Genomic DNA, 17,435 nt, shown 5'->3' with positions numbered 1-17,435 from the left:
TCAAATTTATTTGTAATATTGAAAGAATAATTTTTGTAAACATGAAGAACAATTATTAGATGTTTTTTTAGTGTTCTTTTTATTCTTAAAAGCAAAAAATAGTTTTTAAATATAATAAGTTTATGAAAATTGTTTTTTCATGTTTTTTAGAATAAATTTATTTTTTATGTTTTAAAATATTCTTTAAAATAATTTTTACCAGGTATTTTATTTTTAATTATTTTTTATATTATTATTATTATTATTATTATTGTTATTTTAGAAAAGTAGTGATCAGAAAATAAAAATATGTGAAAGGAATTGAAAATAATTCTAATATGTGATAGAAAAGCATTATATTTGATGTTTTTAAAAACAAAAAAAAAAAACTGTTGAATTTAGGAACTAGTGCCAATGAGGAAGAACTAGTGCTCTTTCTAAAAGTTAACAGAAATATTGATTTTAGAAAAACCCGAGGGTAATGGCAGTTTTAATATTTCAAAAAATTAACAGGGAGAGTCTCGGTTTTTCCTATTAAACAGAGACATTTGGCAGGGAGTCTAGAAGATAAGCTCCGGAAATTCATTTCCAGCACACCACTATTATTGAAAGGAAAAAAAAAAAAAAAAAAAAATCTCTTCCTCCAATGGATTCCACCGTTACCAAGGAGGTGGCTACGGAGCTTCTCCCAATCATCAGAGTCTACAAAGATGGCACCGTCGAGCGACTTATGGCCTCCCCCATAGTTCCACCATTTCCGGAAGGAGACCCACAAACTGGAGTCTTATCCAAAGACATAAGCTTCAGCATCACCCCAGACTCCAGTATCTCCGCCAGACTCTACCTCCCAAAACTCCCGGACCAGCAATCCCATAAGCTACCTATCTTAGTCTACTTCCATGGCGGCGGATTCTGTATCGAATCCGCCTCCTCCTTCCTCGTCCACCGCTACCTCAACATCTTGGTCTCCCAAGCTAAAGTGGTTGTTGTGTCCGTTGATTACAGGCTCGCTCCTGAGCACCTTCTACCCATCGCCTATGACGACTGCTGGGATGCTCTCAATTGGGTCGCGTCACACTCCGCCAGAGACGCGACCGATAAAGAACCGTGGCTGCTGGAATATGGCGACTTCGAACGACTCTTCATTGGCGGCGACAGTTCTGGAGGCAACATCGTTCATAACATGGCCATACGAGGCGGGGTTAGAATTTCAGGAGCGTTTCTGGTGGACCCCTATTTTTGGGGTTCAAAGCCAATCGGGTCCGAGCCGAAGGAAGGACATGAAGAGAGTTTACTTTCTCGGCTATGGAAGTTAGCGTGTCCGTCTGGTGGGCTGGATGATCCACTGATCAATCCGGTAGGTCCCGGAGCGCCTAGTTTGGCGGGGCTCGGGTGCTCTCGGATGCTTGTTTGTGTTGCTGAGAAGGATATACTGAGGGACAGAGGGATTGCGTACATTGATGCAGTGAGAACAAGTGGGTGGGAAGGAGATGTGGATCTGTTCGAAGCTGAGGGAGAGAACCATGGTCATCATATCTTCTATCCAGAAACTGACAAAGCCAAGGAAATGTTCCAACGCTTGGCTTCTTTTCTAAACCACTGAAATTTCTCTCTTCTTTTCTGAATTTCAATGTGCAATATCAACTCAAGAAATAAGAGCTTCCTTCCATGTATCTCAATTTCTATTTGAGTGAAATGAACATGATGTTTGTAAATAGAATGGCTTCTAACCTAGTTGAAGCAAAATTGGAAGACCAATTTGCCTGTGGTCTTTGAACTTTTGATTAGCAGATAGGAACTAGGAAGTTGGTAGACGCTACCAATAAGCTCATAATGGCAGTTGAAACAAATGAAAAAAAATGCAATTTCCTAGCAAACAGTCAAGACACGAGAACTCAACTACTATGAAGTTGTACTCGCTTGATGTTGGCTTATTTTAGTAGTGAAATTCACAATCTTTGAGCTCATCCTCTTCTTTCGATCCAACGATCATCTCCAGTACCATGGATTCCAGGGAACCAGAGATTGCCTGCGAGTTCCTCCCCTTCCTTCGTGTCTACAAAGACGGCTCCATCGACCGCCTTGTTGACCCGCCCTCAGTTCCTCCATCTTTGGATGACCCAGACACCGGTGTTTCATCCAAGGACATTATCATCTCACCCGATACTGGTGTCTCCGCGCGGATCTACCTCCCAAAGCTCACCAACACCCACCAAAAGCTTCCCATCTTAGTCTACTTCCACGGTGGAGGGTTTTGCGTTGGCTCTGCTTTCTCTGCTGCTGACCACCGCTACATCAACACCTTGTCTTCCCAAGCTACTTTGTTGGCTATATCAATTGAGTATAGATTGGCTCCCACCCATCCTCTTCCTACAGCCTATGAAGACTGCTGGGCTGCTCTCCAATGGGTCTCCTCCCACTCAACCGGAGGAGATGAGCCTTGGCTGACCCAACATGGCAACTTTGATCGCATCTTCATTGGCGGCGACAGTGCCGGTGGCAACATTGCCCACAATACCGTCATGCGCGCAGGCACGGAAAGCTTGCCTAATGGGGTGAGAATTTTGGGGGCATTTCTTTCCCAGCCTTACTTCTGGGGTTCGCAGCCCATCGGATCGGAATCTGTGGAAGATCATCATCAGAAAGTGTCGTATCGGATATGGAAGTTCGTTTGTCCTTCGAGTGAAGCTGGAATTGATGATTCAAGGGTGAACCCCTGCAGTAGAACTCCTGGATGTCCGAGCTTGTCCAAGCTTGGGTGCAGAAGGTTGCTGGTGTGCGTGGCTGGGAAAGATGAGCTGAGGGACAGAGATGTGAGGTACTATGAAGCAGTAAGAGAGAGTGGGTGGGAAGGGGAAGTGGAGCTGTATGAGGAGAAAGAAGAAGATCACGTGTTTCACATCTTCAACCCTGAATCTGAAAATGCTAAATATATGATCAGCCGTCTGGTTGCTTTTCTCCAGATGAAGTAAATGTATGTACCCTTTAATCTTTCTGAGCTTGACAGAAACTTGAATGAGAACTATGTATCATCACCCATCTCTCTCTCTGTCTTTGCTCTTTCTTGTTAACTTTGAGCTCCATTAATCTCTGGTTTTGTGAGTGAGAATTTGTTATTTAAAAAGAAAAGATGGCTGAGGTTGGGAATGTTGAATAAAAAATCACTGTTTATGTGGTTGTTTGTTGGATTCTTGCGGTCTGATGTTTGGTTATTTAAAATATTTGCTATTTTTCATATTATTATTTGTGTAATTTTAGTGATGATCATTAGTAACATTACATGATGCATGATGCAGGTTGCAATTGGAGCAATTCTGCTAGTTCATTTGAAATCTTCAAATTCACTCAATGATGAACTAGCAACAATTATGGTGGTGCTGGTGTGTCTGTTTGTTATGTCCTTTGCATGGTCATGGGGCCTTCTCGGTTGGTTAATACCTAGTGAAACTTTCCCTCTAGAGACAAGAACTTCAAATTTATTTTTTATCTTAATAAAAATATTAATACATAATATTATCTAAAAATATCAACACATTAACATAAAGTAAGTAAATAATAATAATAATAATATGTAAGTTGTGGTGTGCTTGATTGTGATCGCCAAGACCAATGAGCATTCATACTAAAAACAACTAAATCACAATTTAAACGAAGAGTACAAGAATTTACTTCTTTTTAACACATAACATTGGATATAAAAAATTTCTTAGCAAAGTCAGGATATTAGTGAACAAAAATCTTGAAAGTGATAATATGTAAATCGTCATGTGCACAATTATGATTCAATCCTGTCGATGCCTAGATAAATGAGTGAAAATACTAAAAACCATCAAATCACAATCTAAATAAAGAGTACAATAATCTACTTTTTTCTAGCACACAACATTGAATATAAAAATTTTCTTAACAAAGATAGGATATTAGTGAATAAAAATCTTGAAAGCGATGATATGTAAATTGTCATGTGCACTATTATGATCCAATCTCATCAATGCAAAACCAATGAGTGAAAATACTAAAAACAACCAAGTCACAATATAAATGAAGAGTACAATAATCTACTTTTTTCTAGCACGCAACATTGGATATAAAAATTTTCTTAGTGATGACTAAATATTAGTGAATACAAATCTTGAAAGTCATCGCTGCAAGGATAGCCCATCCAATCTAATATTTTCATGGGATTATGCTTTAGGGCATCAATTCCATATAATGGGCCCAAAGGCTATGAAAGTTTGACAGTTTGCCAAAAGGTCATGAAATATACATAGAGAAAAGAAAAGAAAAGAAAGAAAAAGCCCCTTATAACATGAAATATATCATGGCATGGTGAAAAGAAAAACACCAAATCTAACTTGAAAGAAGTGTGCTTTAAGTGACAAAAAAAAAAAGAGATTATTTAACTTAATGATTTGACATAAGTTTTCCAATTTAGAACATCCATAAAAAATGAATAGGGAATGACAAGGGGATAAGTTTTTTTGGATATCTATCTCGCCCCACCTTTAATAAGACAAGGTTGAGTAAATTTAAACAGGTTTGAGGCAAGTTCAGGGTGAGTTTAGGTATGACTTTGTCTTATTAACCCAATTATATATAATATTAAATAAAAAATTGTTTTAATTTTTTTTAATTTTCAATTTTTAATATATATATATATTATAATATTATTTTTAATAAAAATAAATTATAAATATTTATAATACTATTTAGTTATAAATTGTGTTTATTTTTAATAGAGTTTATTATTTTAAAGGTAAAGAACGTTTAAAAAATAATAATTCCTATTCCTACCCTACCCGATTTAATATATATATATGTATTTTTTTTTTGACGGGTATGAAAATTGTTTTAAATAAATAGAACATAACTGAGATGGGGTGACTCATTCTGAACCATCTTATTATCATTCCTAATCTTCATTAATTTATGGTAATCATGTTTTATAGTTAATATACATTAGGAATGGAATTATTTTCATTTATACCTACTGAAATTTGAAGCATTTTGTTTAAGACTAGTCACCGGGAACTCTAAGCATTTAGAGGGCAACATTTCGGATGGGGATTAGTTCTTTCCTTGTATGGATTATGTTTGAGAAAGGATTGTGGGAGAAGTCAGAATTCATGAGGTTTTGGCTTAAGTTGCTTAACTGAAGAAGGTTGAATTCAGTTGGATCCCTGCATTCTTGCATAAATTTTCCAGTTATCTCTGAATATGCTCACAATTTACTCACATATTATGGTTTTTAACCAAAGTAATAAGTCCTTAATCTCATTTATCTCCTTAGTTTCACTTCTTCTTTTCCTTTCTCGACTCTTTGTCCCGCTCTTTTACATTATCATGATCTCTTTTTTTATTTTTGGTGCAACCTTCAATTTAACTTTTTTTACCTTATACTTAAATGATGATTGTTTTTTGATTGAATAGAAAAAATCAAAATATTTAATTTTTTCTATCTAGCTTAAAGTAACTTATTGACATCGATTAATATAACAAAAGTGAACTTATTATCTATAAGTTCAATATAATTATGTTGATTGATATTAATACGTTTTTTTAATTAAATAAAAAAAGTCAAATAATTTACATTTTCTATTAAGTCAAAAAGCAAACACCACTTTAATCTCTTTCTTTCTCCATCACGACATTTTACAAAAATTTTATCTTTATCTCATAATACCCTATCAAATGAAATTACAAAACAAACTAAATAAAAATATTGAAAATGAGTTATTTATACTAGTAATTTTTTGTGATATTAAGGTATTTTAGGCTATTTAAGTCAAGTATCCGATTTTTAAACATATTTTAGTGTTTTAGAATTAAAAGTATAGTTAAATTTTTTATTTTTTATTTTTTAAAAAATAATTAAAACAGGATATATGCAATTTCCACATGATACCCTAATGTGGTCTTTAGAGCTAGGACCAATCTCAACCGTTCATCGACAATGAAATTTAAATCAGATCATCCATGTCACGAAAAACCCTATCATACATATAAGTATAAAAAACCCTAAACATTTGTTTCTTTGGGTTCTAGGGTTCGAGAGAGACGCAAGAGCAGCAGTTGCAGTAGCAGGAGCAACCAACCATGGCGGCCCCAATCGAATCCGTACAATGCTTCGGCCGGAAAAAGACGGCTGTTGCTGTCACCTACTGCAAGCGCGGCAGAGGCCTGATCAAGATCAACGGATGTCCCATCGAGTTGATTGAGCCGGAGATCCTCCGTCACAAGGCCTACGAGCCCATCCTACTCCTCGGTCGCCACCGCTTCGCCGGCGTCGATATGAGGATAAGAGTCAAGGGTGGTGGTCACACCTCTCAGATCTACGCCATCCGCCAGAGTATCGCCAAGGCCTTGGTCGCCTTCTACCAGAAGTATGTGGACGAGCAGTCCAAGAAGGAGATCAAGGACATTCTTGTTCGCTATGATCGGACCCTGCTCGTGGCCGATCCAAGACGGTGCGAGCCCAAGAAGTTCGGTGGTCGTGGTGCTCGTGCCAGGTTCCAGAAATCTTACCGTTGAGGAATTAAGTTTCGAGGTGGTTTCGCTTTCATTTTGCAACGTTTGGTTTTTGAACTACTAATTCAGGTTTTAAATTTTGGTCAAGTTATTGGATGTTTTATTTTTTATATGGATTTTGGTGAATCTTTATGGATTAGGATTTGCTTTCTTAAAGGCAGATTAAATATGAGGTTTGTTGAATTATTTACGAATTAGGGTTTTATATTTGATAACTGATGCGTTGTTCTATGATACCGAAATTGATAATAGCACAATTCGTCGCGTGTTATAGACTAATTGTGGGTCTGGGTTTTCTTGAAATACTTTATTTTGTTGTTGAATGGCAATGCATTGAGGCATTGAAGGTGTCTTTGGTATGTGGAATGAGAATGGAAAGGGTATGGGAATTGTGGTGAATCAGAATACCATATAGAAGAGAGGAATCAAATCCTAGTGAGAGTGGGTTTGGTTTCCGAGCTAATAAATTTTTTATTCCAATTCCCATTCTAGAACGCAATCCTAAGACATTAATGAATGAGAAATGGAACCATTCTGTATTCTAGCTTTACACCTGAAGATAAATTTTTTAGTAATACACATTCAGGTCAGAGTCTGCAGTACTTGTGAAGTGTAAGGTTGAACCCAGTGCCGATGTGGAAGTGCCTGAGGTGTAGTTTTAGCCTATTGTTCTTTGAGCTTGGCATGTCATTTTCAAATTCAAATTAATATTGCAAAAGCCAACTTGTAATTAGAAGTAGTTCGGGTTGTAGCATTCCACAGCATGGCTGCCTGTTCTTTTGTAGCAGACACTTGGGCTCTATTGGTTTTTAGGCTACCCTTTCACTCTCTGTTAGGGTTTCTGAGTGTGTCTCGAGTTTTATAGTTTAACAGACCTGCCCCATTCTCGAAGACATCAATCCTTATGGACCATGGTCTTTATTCATTTCATGACATCCTCATGGCCAATATTTTGAGTCTGAGGGACTTAATTCTGCAGTATACGATGATTTGGTCATAGCTTACAGTTTTTTGCTTTAAGATTTGAGATTATGGTTGTAATCAAAGCTTGGTAACTGTTGCTTGTGAAGTTATCTAACTTTCCTCTTGCCTTGTTATGATTTACTTAGCTGCAAAGTTATGGTTTGCCAAGGTTGGGAGGATTATGTTTTGGGTTAATGGATTCATGTTTTATAATCAATGGTAATCCTGCTACTAGATTTCAAGTGTTGATGATCCATATTACAGACCAGATTTCATGTTCCTATAATGTCGATGCCCAGGGCCTCTATATATCATTTAAGGCATCCAAGTTCCACATGGGATATATGATTTTTGGGTTTTTCAATCTGCAGTGGTTGGACTAACCGGAGATATTGTTCCCCCATCCAAGTATTCTATCTCACTACATAGTCAGGTTTTGAATTATGGACTTTGAATGTGTTCAGAGCTGTCTTGTGAATGTTGATGGCTTATTTTTCCAATAGGGATTAACCTATGGTGGTATTTCCTTGACCCAGCAAAATGAATGCGCCTCTTGATCATTTTGATCACTTGGATCACTTTAGGGTTTCATAGGTATTCCATTGGGATTGAGAATCCAGCTGTACAACTTGTAGCATGCTTTTCACCAGTAGAAATATTCTGGAAATTTGGTATATGCGCCTACAATCCAGCATGAAATGGGTTTGGTAAACAAAAAATAATGTGTCAAGTTCTGTTTGATGTTTATGTCGACAGCCCAAGTTACCCTGTTTGAAAGATACAGTGCCATGTTATGGATCATTCATCTTCACAATTTTCAAATGTTAGATGAACTTTGTAGTTGTTATTGATTTTTTGAAGTTTGGTCCTGCCTGTATTCTGAAGTGTACCCACCCTTCGACTTGGGATGGCAGTGATAATGGGCTGATTTTTTTTTTTCCAAATGTCCAGCCTAAAATAAATTAAGTAAATAAAAATAATTTATTAATTTTAATATTTTTTCTTTTTTTAATTGTTTCTTCAACTTTCTTGTTACATCTATTTTTAAAAAAAATATAGGATAAAAAAATGATTTTCTAATCTTTGATTTCCTATAAAATAATTAAATAATATTAAATCTATAATTTATTTCTTCTATTTTTTATTTTTTCCTACTTTACTTTTTCATCTTTTTTGGTTTCTATTTTCCTTCAAAATTTTCAAGACTCTGAAATAGGGTTACAAGTTACCATTATGTTACATTGGTAGCTCAAGAAGAAGAAGGGAAGCATGGCTTATAGAGAGATGGTGGGCAATGAATGGCTAAAATATTGTCGAGTCCTTTTCAAAACTAGCAGGCTTTTATTATGGGCATGGCTCGTGAGAAGACCTACAGAGAGTATTTTTATACCTATCTATTGTCCTTCAAAAGGATGCTGTCCATTTATTCTATCTTCACCTTAGAACTCAGAGGACACATTTATAATGAACATGAATTTCATGACTCACATTCAATTCAGCGCTCAAAACTTCTCTTCATCTGGGGAAAGGCGTGAGATGAGTCATGACTTAATTTCCATTTTTATTTTTTTTCGAGTAGTTTGTTGGGAAAAGATATATATATTTTTTTTTTCGTATTTGGGTGTATTATGAAAAGTATGAAAAAAAATCAAATATGGTTAAAATTAGTTAAAAATTTGTGCATTTTCAAATAATTTAGGTTATTTTTTCTTTGGAGAAAATTTTAGGAAAAATGTAAAGGAAATAAAATAAAGAAAAAAATAGAAGGAAAAAAAGAAGAAAAAAAGAGAGAAAATAGTTTTAAAGTTAGTGAATTATTTTGATTTGATATTTTAAATTTATTTTACTTATTTTAAACTTATTTATAAAGGATTAATTATATTTGTTTTTTTTAGTATTTTTCATAGGATAACCAGATATGAGTGAATCGATTTTTTTTTTTTTTCCTTTCCTTAATATTTTTGAAAATCAAATATAACTCTAATTTTTATACTAAGAAGTTAAATTAATTTAAAATATCATATAACAATAATTTATTGATTTAATTTTTTTTCTATTTATTTTTTTCTTTATATATATATATATATATTAAATTTTACTAGAACCAAACCTAACCTAAAACACTTGGGAAACGTATCTAGGCTTGAAGCAATGCAATAAAATGTTCTCAACCATTTTTTGAGCTTTTAAATATTTCTTTAAAAAAAGTTTTGTACTTAATGCTTTATTTTTATATTTATATAATTATTTTTAAAACACCTTATTTTTAAAACAATTCTAAAAAATATAATTTAAAAATAAACGAAAGCAAACATGTTTTCATGTGTTTTTATTCTCAAAAAACAAAAAACAAAAAACAAAAAAATAAAATACTATTCTTAAAAACAATTCCACACCATAGTTTTTGGAGTCAATATTGAACTTCACTTATAAAAAATAAGGTTAAATAAAATGGTTACTTTTTTTTTTTGCCAATTTTAATAGTGTTCTCCTCTCATTTGGAAGTAATTCTTAAAAAATTAAAAAACACTTTCTAATATTTAGAATTGTTTTTATTTAAAATTAAATATTGAATAAAGTTTTAAAATTGCTTTTAAAATTTTGAAAAAAATCCTTTTTTTTTTTTTGGCATCTTATAATCAAAAGCACTTTCAAAATATATATATTTTTAATTTATATTCAAATATAAATAAATTTTATGAACAAAAGGCTTTGTAAAGGTTAAAAGAAACTAAAAATGAAAATAGATTATTAATGGACTTACTTCAGAACATCACTCTTTAGGATCTGTTAGCCTCCAACTAAAATAGTAAAATTTAAATAAATGAAGTGTGCCGTTCTTTTAAGGCTTCCCAAACAGGCTCTTAACTCTTTGGCGAAGCAGCTGTATCATTACTGATTATTCCAACAAAAAGCTCTACTATTCGCTGCTTCATTTTCAGTTGAGTTGCTCTTTTTCCCTCCACTTTCTCTCACTTTCTCGTCCTTCCCCAGCCATTCTTTCATTTCCTCATTATTATCCATTTAACTCTAGAGGACACCCACAACCCTACTAAAAATTTCAGGAAAAAAAGGTACATTTTCGCACCTTTTTTTTTTTCGGTCGCACTTTGCATTACATTTTTAGGGTTTCACGTGTTTTTTTTTTTTTTTTTTTTTTTTTTTTAATTTTTTTTTGTTTTTTCAGTTCGGCAGAGTTGTTTGATTTCTGAGAAATCAGAAATTAGACTGGCATCGGCCCTTGTATGTTTCCTGGTTGTTTATTTTATTTGATTTTCCTACATTTCTCAGCAACCAAGCTGTGCGTTAGAGTTTAGTCGCACTTAGTTCATTCACGTTCTGCAGTGGTCTTCCTGTTTTATTCAGGTTTCTAAATCTCTATGGTTTGAGGCATTTGCCTTTTGGACTTGGATTTAACTTGGGAATCTTGTATTTTATTAGGGATCTATGACGTTTAATGCTTAAAGTTTGAATGTTTATGATGAATTTCTTGTAAAAGTTTGGCTCTTTTGGTAATGTTAAATGTCATTTACTGCATGTGCTGCATTCTGATCCTGGATCTTGCATGGGTTCGTTGAAGAACAACCCTTGTACATATTTCATCTCTGCCCTGTTGCTTCATTTTCCATGAGAATGAACTTCACTCTTTTCCATTTTTTTTTCCACATTATCCAACTTTATTGGCTCGTTCTTGGAACTGGATTTAAAAGGTTTATTTATATATATATATATATATATATATATATATATATATATATATATATATATATATATATATATATATATTTTAAATGAGCTTAAAACATTTTGTAGTTGGTAGGTATATTTAGAGTCCACTTGCAGAGGGTAAGCATCAATGGAAGGAAAGGGGAGCATTTCTGTTTGTTTGACGAAATGAAAGGCTGCACTTCTCTTTCGGGACAGAAGGTGAAGAAAACAATAGATAAGGAACTGAAACTCATATTATTGTTCACAGTTTTTAGTGCAGATGCTTTCAAAATTCTCAGAGTTGGAGGAAATTTGATGTGATGGAGAAGTCTCTCCTTTTCTGTCATAACTTGAGTATTTCACCAAGCCAAATTGGGGAAATAGAAGCTTAAATTAAATTAAATCACAGGTTTTTAAATGCAGTGTTAGTTTCTCTTCCTATTCTTCATCTTCTGCTTCCACCATGCCAAATGGGGGAAATAAGAACTTAAATTAAATCTACCACTCTACTACCATTCATCTTCCATCTTCTTCTTCTCCACTGATGCAAATCTGGAAAATAGAAATTTAAATCAAATCTAATACTAACACCATTCTTCTTCTTCCACCAAGCCAAATGGGATAAATAGAAATTTAAAATAAGAGGATATATTAACGGCATCTTAGAGAGGGCACACCATGGTACACACGATGTTTTCTTATTATTAGGGGAGATATACAAATATAATTAAATCTACTACTACTATTCTACTTCTTCTTTCCACCAAACCATATGATTGAAATGGAAATTTAGATTAAATATAATTTTCTGTTTCCAAATCCTGGGCTTCAAAAGCGGTGTTAAGAGTCATTCCTTTTAGTTGTAATAGAACTTTGAATTAGACTTGTTCAACATAAGTTTTCAGTTAATGTTCTTTTACTTATCTCATCTCTTACAAAATCAATTGTCCTTTCACTGTGCAAGAATACATGGAGCTTGGTATGTCTTCAAGTGTTCTTTTGCTGATATTGTTGCCTTTATTCGATATTGGGTGGTTCATATCATTACTATACCTTCCCTATTTATTGTGGGCTTATTATTTGCCAGTAGAGGCTTAGCTTATTTACTGTGAATCCAGGTCCAATTTTTATCAGGGTTAAGTATGGTATTTTCTCCACTGCTGAAGCTACTACTATTCCTCTTCTTGTCTCCACAAAGCTAAATGGGAGAAACAGAAAATTGAGTTAAATTTATTTTTCTGTTTCTAAATCCTGGTTTCGATTAGTATTAAGTGGGTTTTGTTCTTAGTGCTACTATTATTACTACTACTATTTAAAGACTTGTAACCCAAGTACACATAAAGTATGCAAGGCACACCAAGACCAAAGAAGGAAAAATTAAGCAACCAGCTCATGTTGCCCTAACAAAAGTGTGGTTTTAACTTGAGTACATAGGAAATATATAGGATGCACCAAGGCCAAAGAAAAATAACCCCATTTATGGAACCGATGAGGAATTCTAAAAGTTATAAGGAAAGGCAAAGCAGTCCCAGCAGGTGTAAGCATTATGTTTATCTGTAAAGGATAGGTCTCCAACATGGAAAGCTATTTCTGGTATTTTGCTTCCCCTGTCTGTTGGTAGTTGTTTTCTCTTGTTCATGCTTTCCTGAGTGAGCAACTATAGGATTTAGCAATGAATGCAGGATCTTTTTCTGGGATGACATTAGAAGCTTATGTTATTAGTGATGACATGCATGATGGCTAATAGAGGTGTGGGTGCTTTCTGGAGGCAAGGCCATAGCTGGTGTTTTAATACAACTATTAGCCATTATTAACACATTTGTCTTATGTTCTTTCTCTGGTCTATAAGAGATATTATATCTAAAAGAAATTAATTGGAAGGAAAATAAAGGGAGGAGTTGGCTCCCATGTTCTCATTCATTATGGGGTTGTGTGCATTTTGTGGGATTGCTACTTGCTATTGGTGTTTTGGGCTGTGGTATTTGCTAATGTGTTTTCTGGTCCTTCATTTCTTAGTGAAGGATGCTCCATCAAGTCAACATGGTAGTTCTGTGGGTAATAGTAATTGTAGAGTCTGGATGACAATGTTGTTCAGTATTTTCCAGTGCCTATGAAAGGAGAGAAATTGGCGAATATTAAACGTGATGGAGATGTTGGATTTGATGCTGATATTATATTCCTTATATCTTCATTTCAGTGGTCGAAGGTCTATTTGGAGTATGAGAGTCTTCTTTTCTACATATTGTTGGGATGGGTTGAGCTTTTTGTTATTGAGCTTTGTGCTTTTTCTTTCCATTTCTTTTCTTTTTTTCCTTCAGTTGTTGTGCCTCCTTTTATTCTAAATGCCTTCTTTTGCCATCCATTTTTGGTGTTTATGAAAGGAGCAAAAATGGAGTAATTTTTTTTAGGATGGCACTGTTGGAACTGAATCTGAAAAATATACACATCAAATCTTTGTTTGAATGGTCAAAGGGCTCTTGCAGGATGAGGCCTTCATTTTCAATATATTATTGTTTGCTTGGATAAAATAATTAAGGGATGAGAAGTTTTTCAAAAAATTTAGAAGAATATAGTCCTGATACAACACAGTATTTAAAAACTTATGATACATGACAACAAATGCAATACAACATATTTTTCATGTGAACCATATGTATCAGCAGTATGTCTCATATGCTTAATACACAATTCATATATGTATTGTATGTCAAGTATATCTCCTTATGGCATACATAATACAAGATTCATATGTATTAATTAATGTGAATGAACACATAACAGTGATTTCATACTATCATACCACATGATACAACAAATTTGAAAGAACACATTCTCTTATTAACAATATAGGTCATCAAATATGTATTGTAACCTAGCTAAATATTCTTATGATACACATAATACTGACTACACTTGGCAACATTGACATTTGAATATTTTGATAATTTTTTTGAGAAATAAAATTTGAAAATATTTTTTTTATAAAAATATTAGGGTTAATTTCACTCACTTATGAGGTTTTGGCTAAATACACCTAGCCCCAATTAGATTTGATGAAATTTCAAACCAATGGAGGCTAGGTGTATTTGGTCAAAACCTTAGGGGAGGTGAGTGAAATTAACCCAAAAATATTATTATGCTATGGTTTAAAAGCACTTTTGGTTGAAATAAAACATTAGAAGCTAGCTTCTCTTTCCTCTTTACTTTGCTATAAAAAAATAAAAAATCATTTTTCTGTGCTAAGGATTCTGTCTCATTTAAAACTTTTTTATTTATTTAAAAAATGGTTATTTTAAGGGGGTTTTAAGGAGTTTCTAAATCTTTGATGCATACAAGTGTTTGTGTGTTGGGATAGGAAGCTTGAGAGATGATGAACTGAGAAAGTTAAAATCTTTTAAATGGCATATGTATTTTTCCATACAAATATATAGTTTTACTTCATGCATGTTCACGTGTATGTTTGCATTATTTTTGTGGGGTACTCGTTGGAGCTAAGAATTTTGTAAAAGTGGTATTTATTATTGAACTTATTTCATCAATTTGCTGATTAATTCAGGCATTAGATGTCATATTTGAAATAAGTTATATTGCTTTATATTTCATTCTTTTGAAATCTGTATGCTTTGATACATAGTCTATTTTGTGAGCCAAAAATGAAAAAAGAAAAAAACTTCAAAAAATGAAAAAATGTTTGGTATAGGAAAAGGGGTGATACATGATAGAAGAAAGGGCAACATGATATATCACATAGCTTTCAAGCTGAGACTTTGAGAGCTTTTGTAACCCTAATTCAGTGTTTGATAGTGGATTGTCCCCCTTTCCTTCATGGAGTTAGTCACACTACCAAATTATAGGTTTGTCTCTGTATCTGGTTGTGGGTTATTTTATTTACTGCTTCTTCACCTATTTTTTGGGTTTAGCATTTATTAAAACCATACAAATATATAATTAACCTTTGCCGACATTTGGCATTGCATCATTCATCCTAAACTCTTGAAAAACTTATTTAATGTTGAACTTGGGTCTAATGGTCATTTTCACTACTTATAGGCAAGCACATTTGGTTGATCATAAGACACACTGTGGTTTCATGTGAGGTTACCTAAATTTGCCATTTTGAGAATTATGTACATGTTGTCAATCATTGATATGGTTAAATTCTATCTAATGAAACTAGATGATTCATGCCTGATTAGCTGGGGAGACTTTGTGTCAATCTATGTTCATATCTTGGTCTTCGTATTTATTGAAAATTTTTCACTTGATTGCAGCCCATATTGGTAGTTCCATTGCAATGGATGCCACAACGATGAATCCAGAAGGCCGGGCATTTTCTATCAAACTATGGCCCCCTAGCCAGACCACTCGACTACTGCTTGTGGAACGAATGGCAAACAATCTTTCCACTCCATCCATTTTCACTCGAAAGTATGGTAGTCTCAGCAAAGAGGAAGCAAGGGAGAATGCCAAACAGATCGAAGAAGTAGCTTTTTCCACTGCAAACCAACATTATGAAAAGGAGCCAGATGGTGATGGAGGTTCTGCAGTGCAGCTTTATGCCAAAGAATGCAGTAAGCTAATCCTCGAAGTTCTTAAAAGAGGCCCTATAACCAAGGTGGATGGAGAGGAGCCAACATCTAAGACATTTAATGAAGCCTGTGAAACTGTTTTTGATATATCTAAAGGCCAAAGAGCATTTGTTGAGGCAGAGGAAGCTGAGGAGCTTTTGAGGCCATTAAAAGAGCCAGGAAATTCTTATACTAAGATATGTTTCAGCAATCGAAGCTTTGGTTTAGGTGCAGCCCGTGTTGCAGAGCCTATCTTGGCTTCTCTCAAGGATCAGTTAAAGGAAGTGGACCTGTCAGATTTTATTGCTGGGAGATCGGAAGGGGAAGCTCTTGAAGTCATGGCTATATTTTCTGAGGCTCTTGAAGGTTGTGTTTTGAAGTCTCTGGACCTCTCAAACAATGCCTTGGGTGAGAAGGGTGTTAGGGCGTTTGGGGCGCTCCTGAAATCACAAAGTAGCTTGGAGGAGCTCTATTTAATGAATGATGGGATCTCAGAGGAAGCTGCTCGAGCAGTTTGTGAGTTAATCCCTTCTACTGAGAAGCTTAGGGTCCTTCAATTTCATAATAATATGACAGGAGATGAAGGGGCACTTGCTATTTCTGAGGTAGTGAAGCAGTCTCCCATGTTAGAGGATTTTCGATGTTCCTCTACAAGGATAGGCTCCGACGGAGGAGTTGCCTTATCTGAAGCTCTTCAGACCTTTACCAATCTGAAGAAGCTCGATCTGCGGGACAACATGTTTGGTGTAGAAGCTGGAGTTGCCCTTAGTAAAGCTCTTGCCAAGCATGCTGATCTTACCGAGGCTTACCTGAGCTACCTGAACTTGGAAGATGAGGGTGCAGTTGCTATAGCCAATGTTCTCAAGGAATCTGCTTCTGCACTGGAAGTCTTGGAGATGGCTGGAAATGATATAACAGCTGAAGCTGCTCCTGCTTTAGCTGCTTGTATAGCAGCAAAGCAGCTTATCACAAAGCTGAACTTGGCCGAGAATGAACTGAGGGATGAAGGTGCTATCCAAATTAGCAAGGCATTGGAAGATGGCCATGCTCAATTGAAGGAAGTCGACTTGAGCTCCAATTTCATGAGAAGGGCTGGGGCTAGGTGCTTGGCTCGCGCTGTGGTGCATAAGCCTGGGTTAAAATTGCTTAACATTAATGGAAATTTCATCTCTGATGAGGGCATTGATGAGGTGAAGAGTATATTTAATGAATTTCCTAATGTTCTTGGATCCTTGGATGAGAATGACCCTGAAGGAGAAGATGATAACGAATCTGGAGAGGGTGAAGATGAAGGGGATGAATTAGAATCGAAATTGAAGAATCTTGAAATCCATCAGGAAGACTAGTAAGGTCATATCAGATAATCAATCTTAGGTTCTGACTACAATTCAACCCTTGGAACACAATCCTGAACCATTTTATGTTTTACCACGTCATTTCTATGAACCTTATTATGCATGAGCACAACGAGGGCAGTAACTGAACCAGTAGCATGACATATCTTCTGTTAGCAATTTGATAGCATGCATTGGCAATTAATTTAGATCGATAGTTTCTTCTAGTCCCAGCTTTGCTGGAATTTGTGTGGAAGCTCCATCATTTAGTCATTGAATCCAAGATTATATCTGAAAATAAATTCTTCTTGATGTTTCTAAAAACTGCTATCTGATATTTTCTGATTTCAATTGG

General features: G+C 34.8%; 4 protein-coding genes across 8 annotated transcripts; all 4 read left to right on the top strand.

The window, feature by feature from the left end:
• The first annotated feature begins 402 nt into the window (after positions 1-402).
• Positions 403-1,692, top strand: LOC117914826 (2-hydroxyisoflavanone dehydratase-like). Its single transcript, XM_034830312.1, has one exon. It carries the CDS (start codon positions 626-628, stop codon positions 1,580-1,582), a length of 957 nt encoding a protein of 318 aa, XP_034686203.1. The 5' UTR covers positions 403-625; the 3' UTR covers positions 1,583-1,692.
• Positions 1,693-1,785: 93 nt separating this feature from the next.
• Positions 1,786-3,167, top strand: LOC117914825 (2-hydroxyisoflavanone dehydratase-like). Its single transcript, XM_034830311.1, has one exon. It carries the CDS (start codon positions 1,983-1,985, stop codon positions 2,949-2,951), a length of 969 nt encoding a protein of 322 aa, XP_034686202.1. The 5' UTR covers positions 1,786-1,982; the 3' UTR covers positions 2,952-3,167.
• A 2,848-nt stretch (positions 3,168-6,015) lies between these two features.
• Positions 6,016-6,778, top strand: LOC117913890 (40S ribosomal protein S16-like). The gene has a single exon (XM_034828989.1). It carries the CDS (start codon positions 6,076-6,078, stop codon positions 6,508-6,510), a length of 435 nt encoding a protein of 144 aa, XP_034684880.1. The 5' UTR covers positions 6,016-6,075; the 3' UTR covers positions 6,511-6,778.
• Positions 6,779-10,387: 3,609 nt separating this feature from the next.
• LOC117914616 (RAN GTPase-activating protein 2) lies at positions 10,388-17,404 on the top strand. Of its 5 annotated transcripts, none has more exons than XM_034830018.1 (3): positions 10,419-10,544; positions 11,291-11,397; positions 15,450-17,404. In XM_034830018.1, the coding sequence occupies exon 3, from the start codon at positions 15,473-15,475 to the stop codon at positions 17,090-17,092; it is 1,620 nt and encodes a 539-aa protein (XP_034685909.1). In that variant the 5' UTR covers positions 10,419-10,544; positions 11,291-11,397; positions 15,450-15,472; the 3' UTR covers positions 17,093-17,404. The 5 variants fall into 5 exon arrangements, with proteins under 5 accessions (XP_034685910.1, XP_034685909.1, XP_034685908.1 ...); XM_034830017.1 differs by having other exon boundaries at positions 11,284-11,397; XM_034830019.1 differs by lacking the exons at positions 10,419-10,544; positions 11,291-11,397 and adding an exon at positions 10,388-10,411.
• Positions 17,405-17,435: the final 31 nt, after the last annotated feature.

The sequence above is a fragment of the Vitis riparia genome, chromosome 5 (assembly GCF_004353265.1).
Source record: "Vitis riparia cultivar Riparia Gloire de Montpellier isolate 1030 chromosome 5, EGFV_Vit.rip_1.0, whole genome shotgun sequence".
Lineage (NCBI taxonomy): Eukaryota > Viridiplantae > Streptophyta > Magnoliopsida > Vitales > Vitaceae > Vitis > Vitis riparia.
Note: the sequence above shows the minus strand (reverse complement) of the source record. Positions and strands in the feature narration are given on the sequence as shown.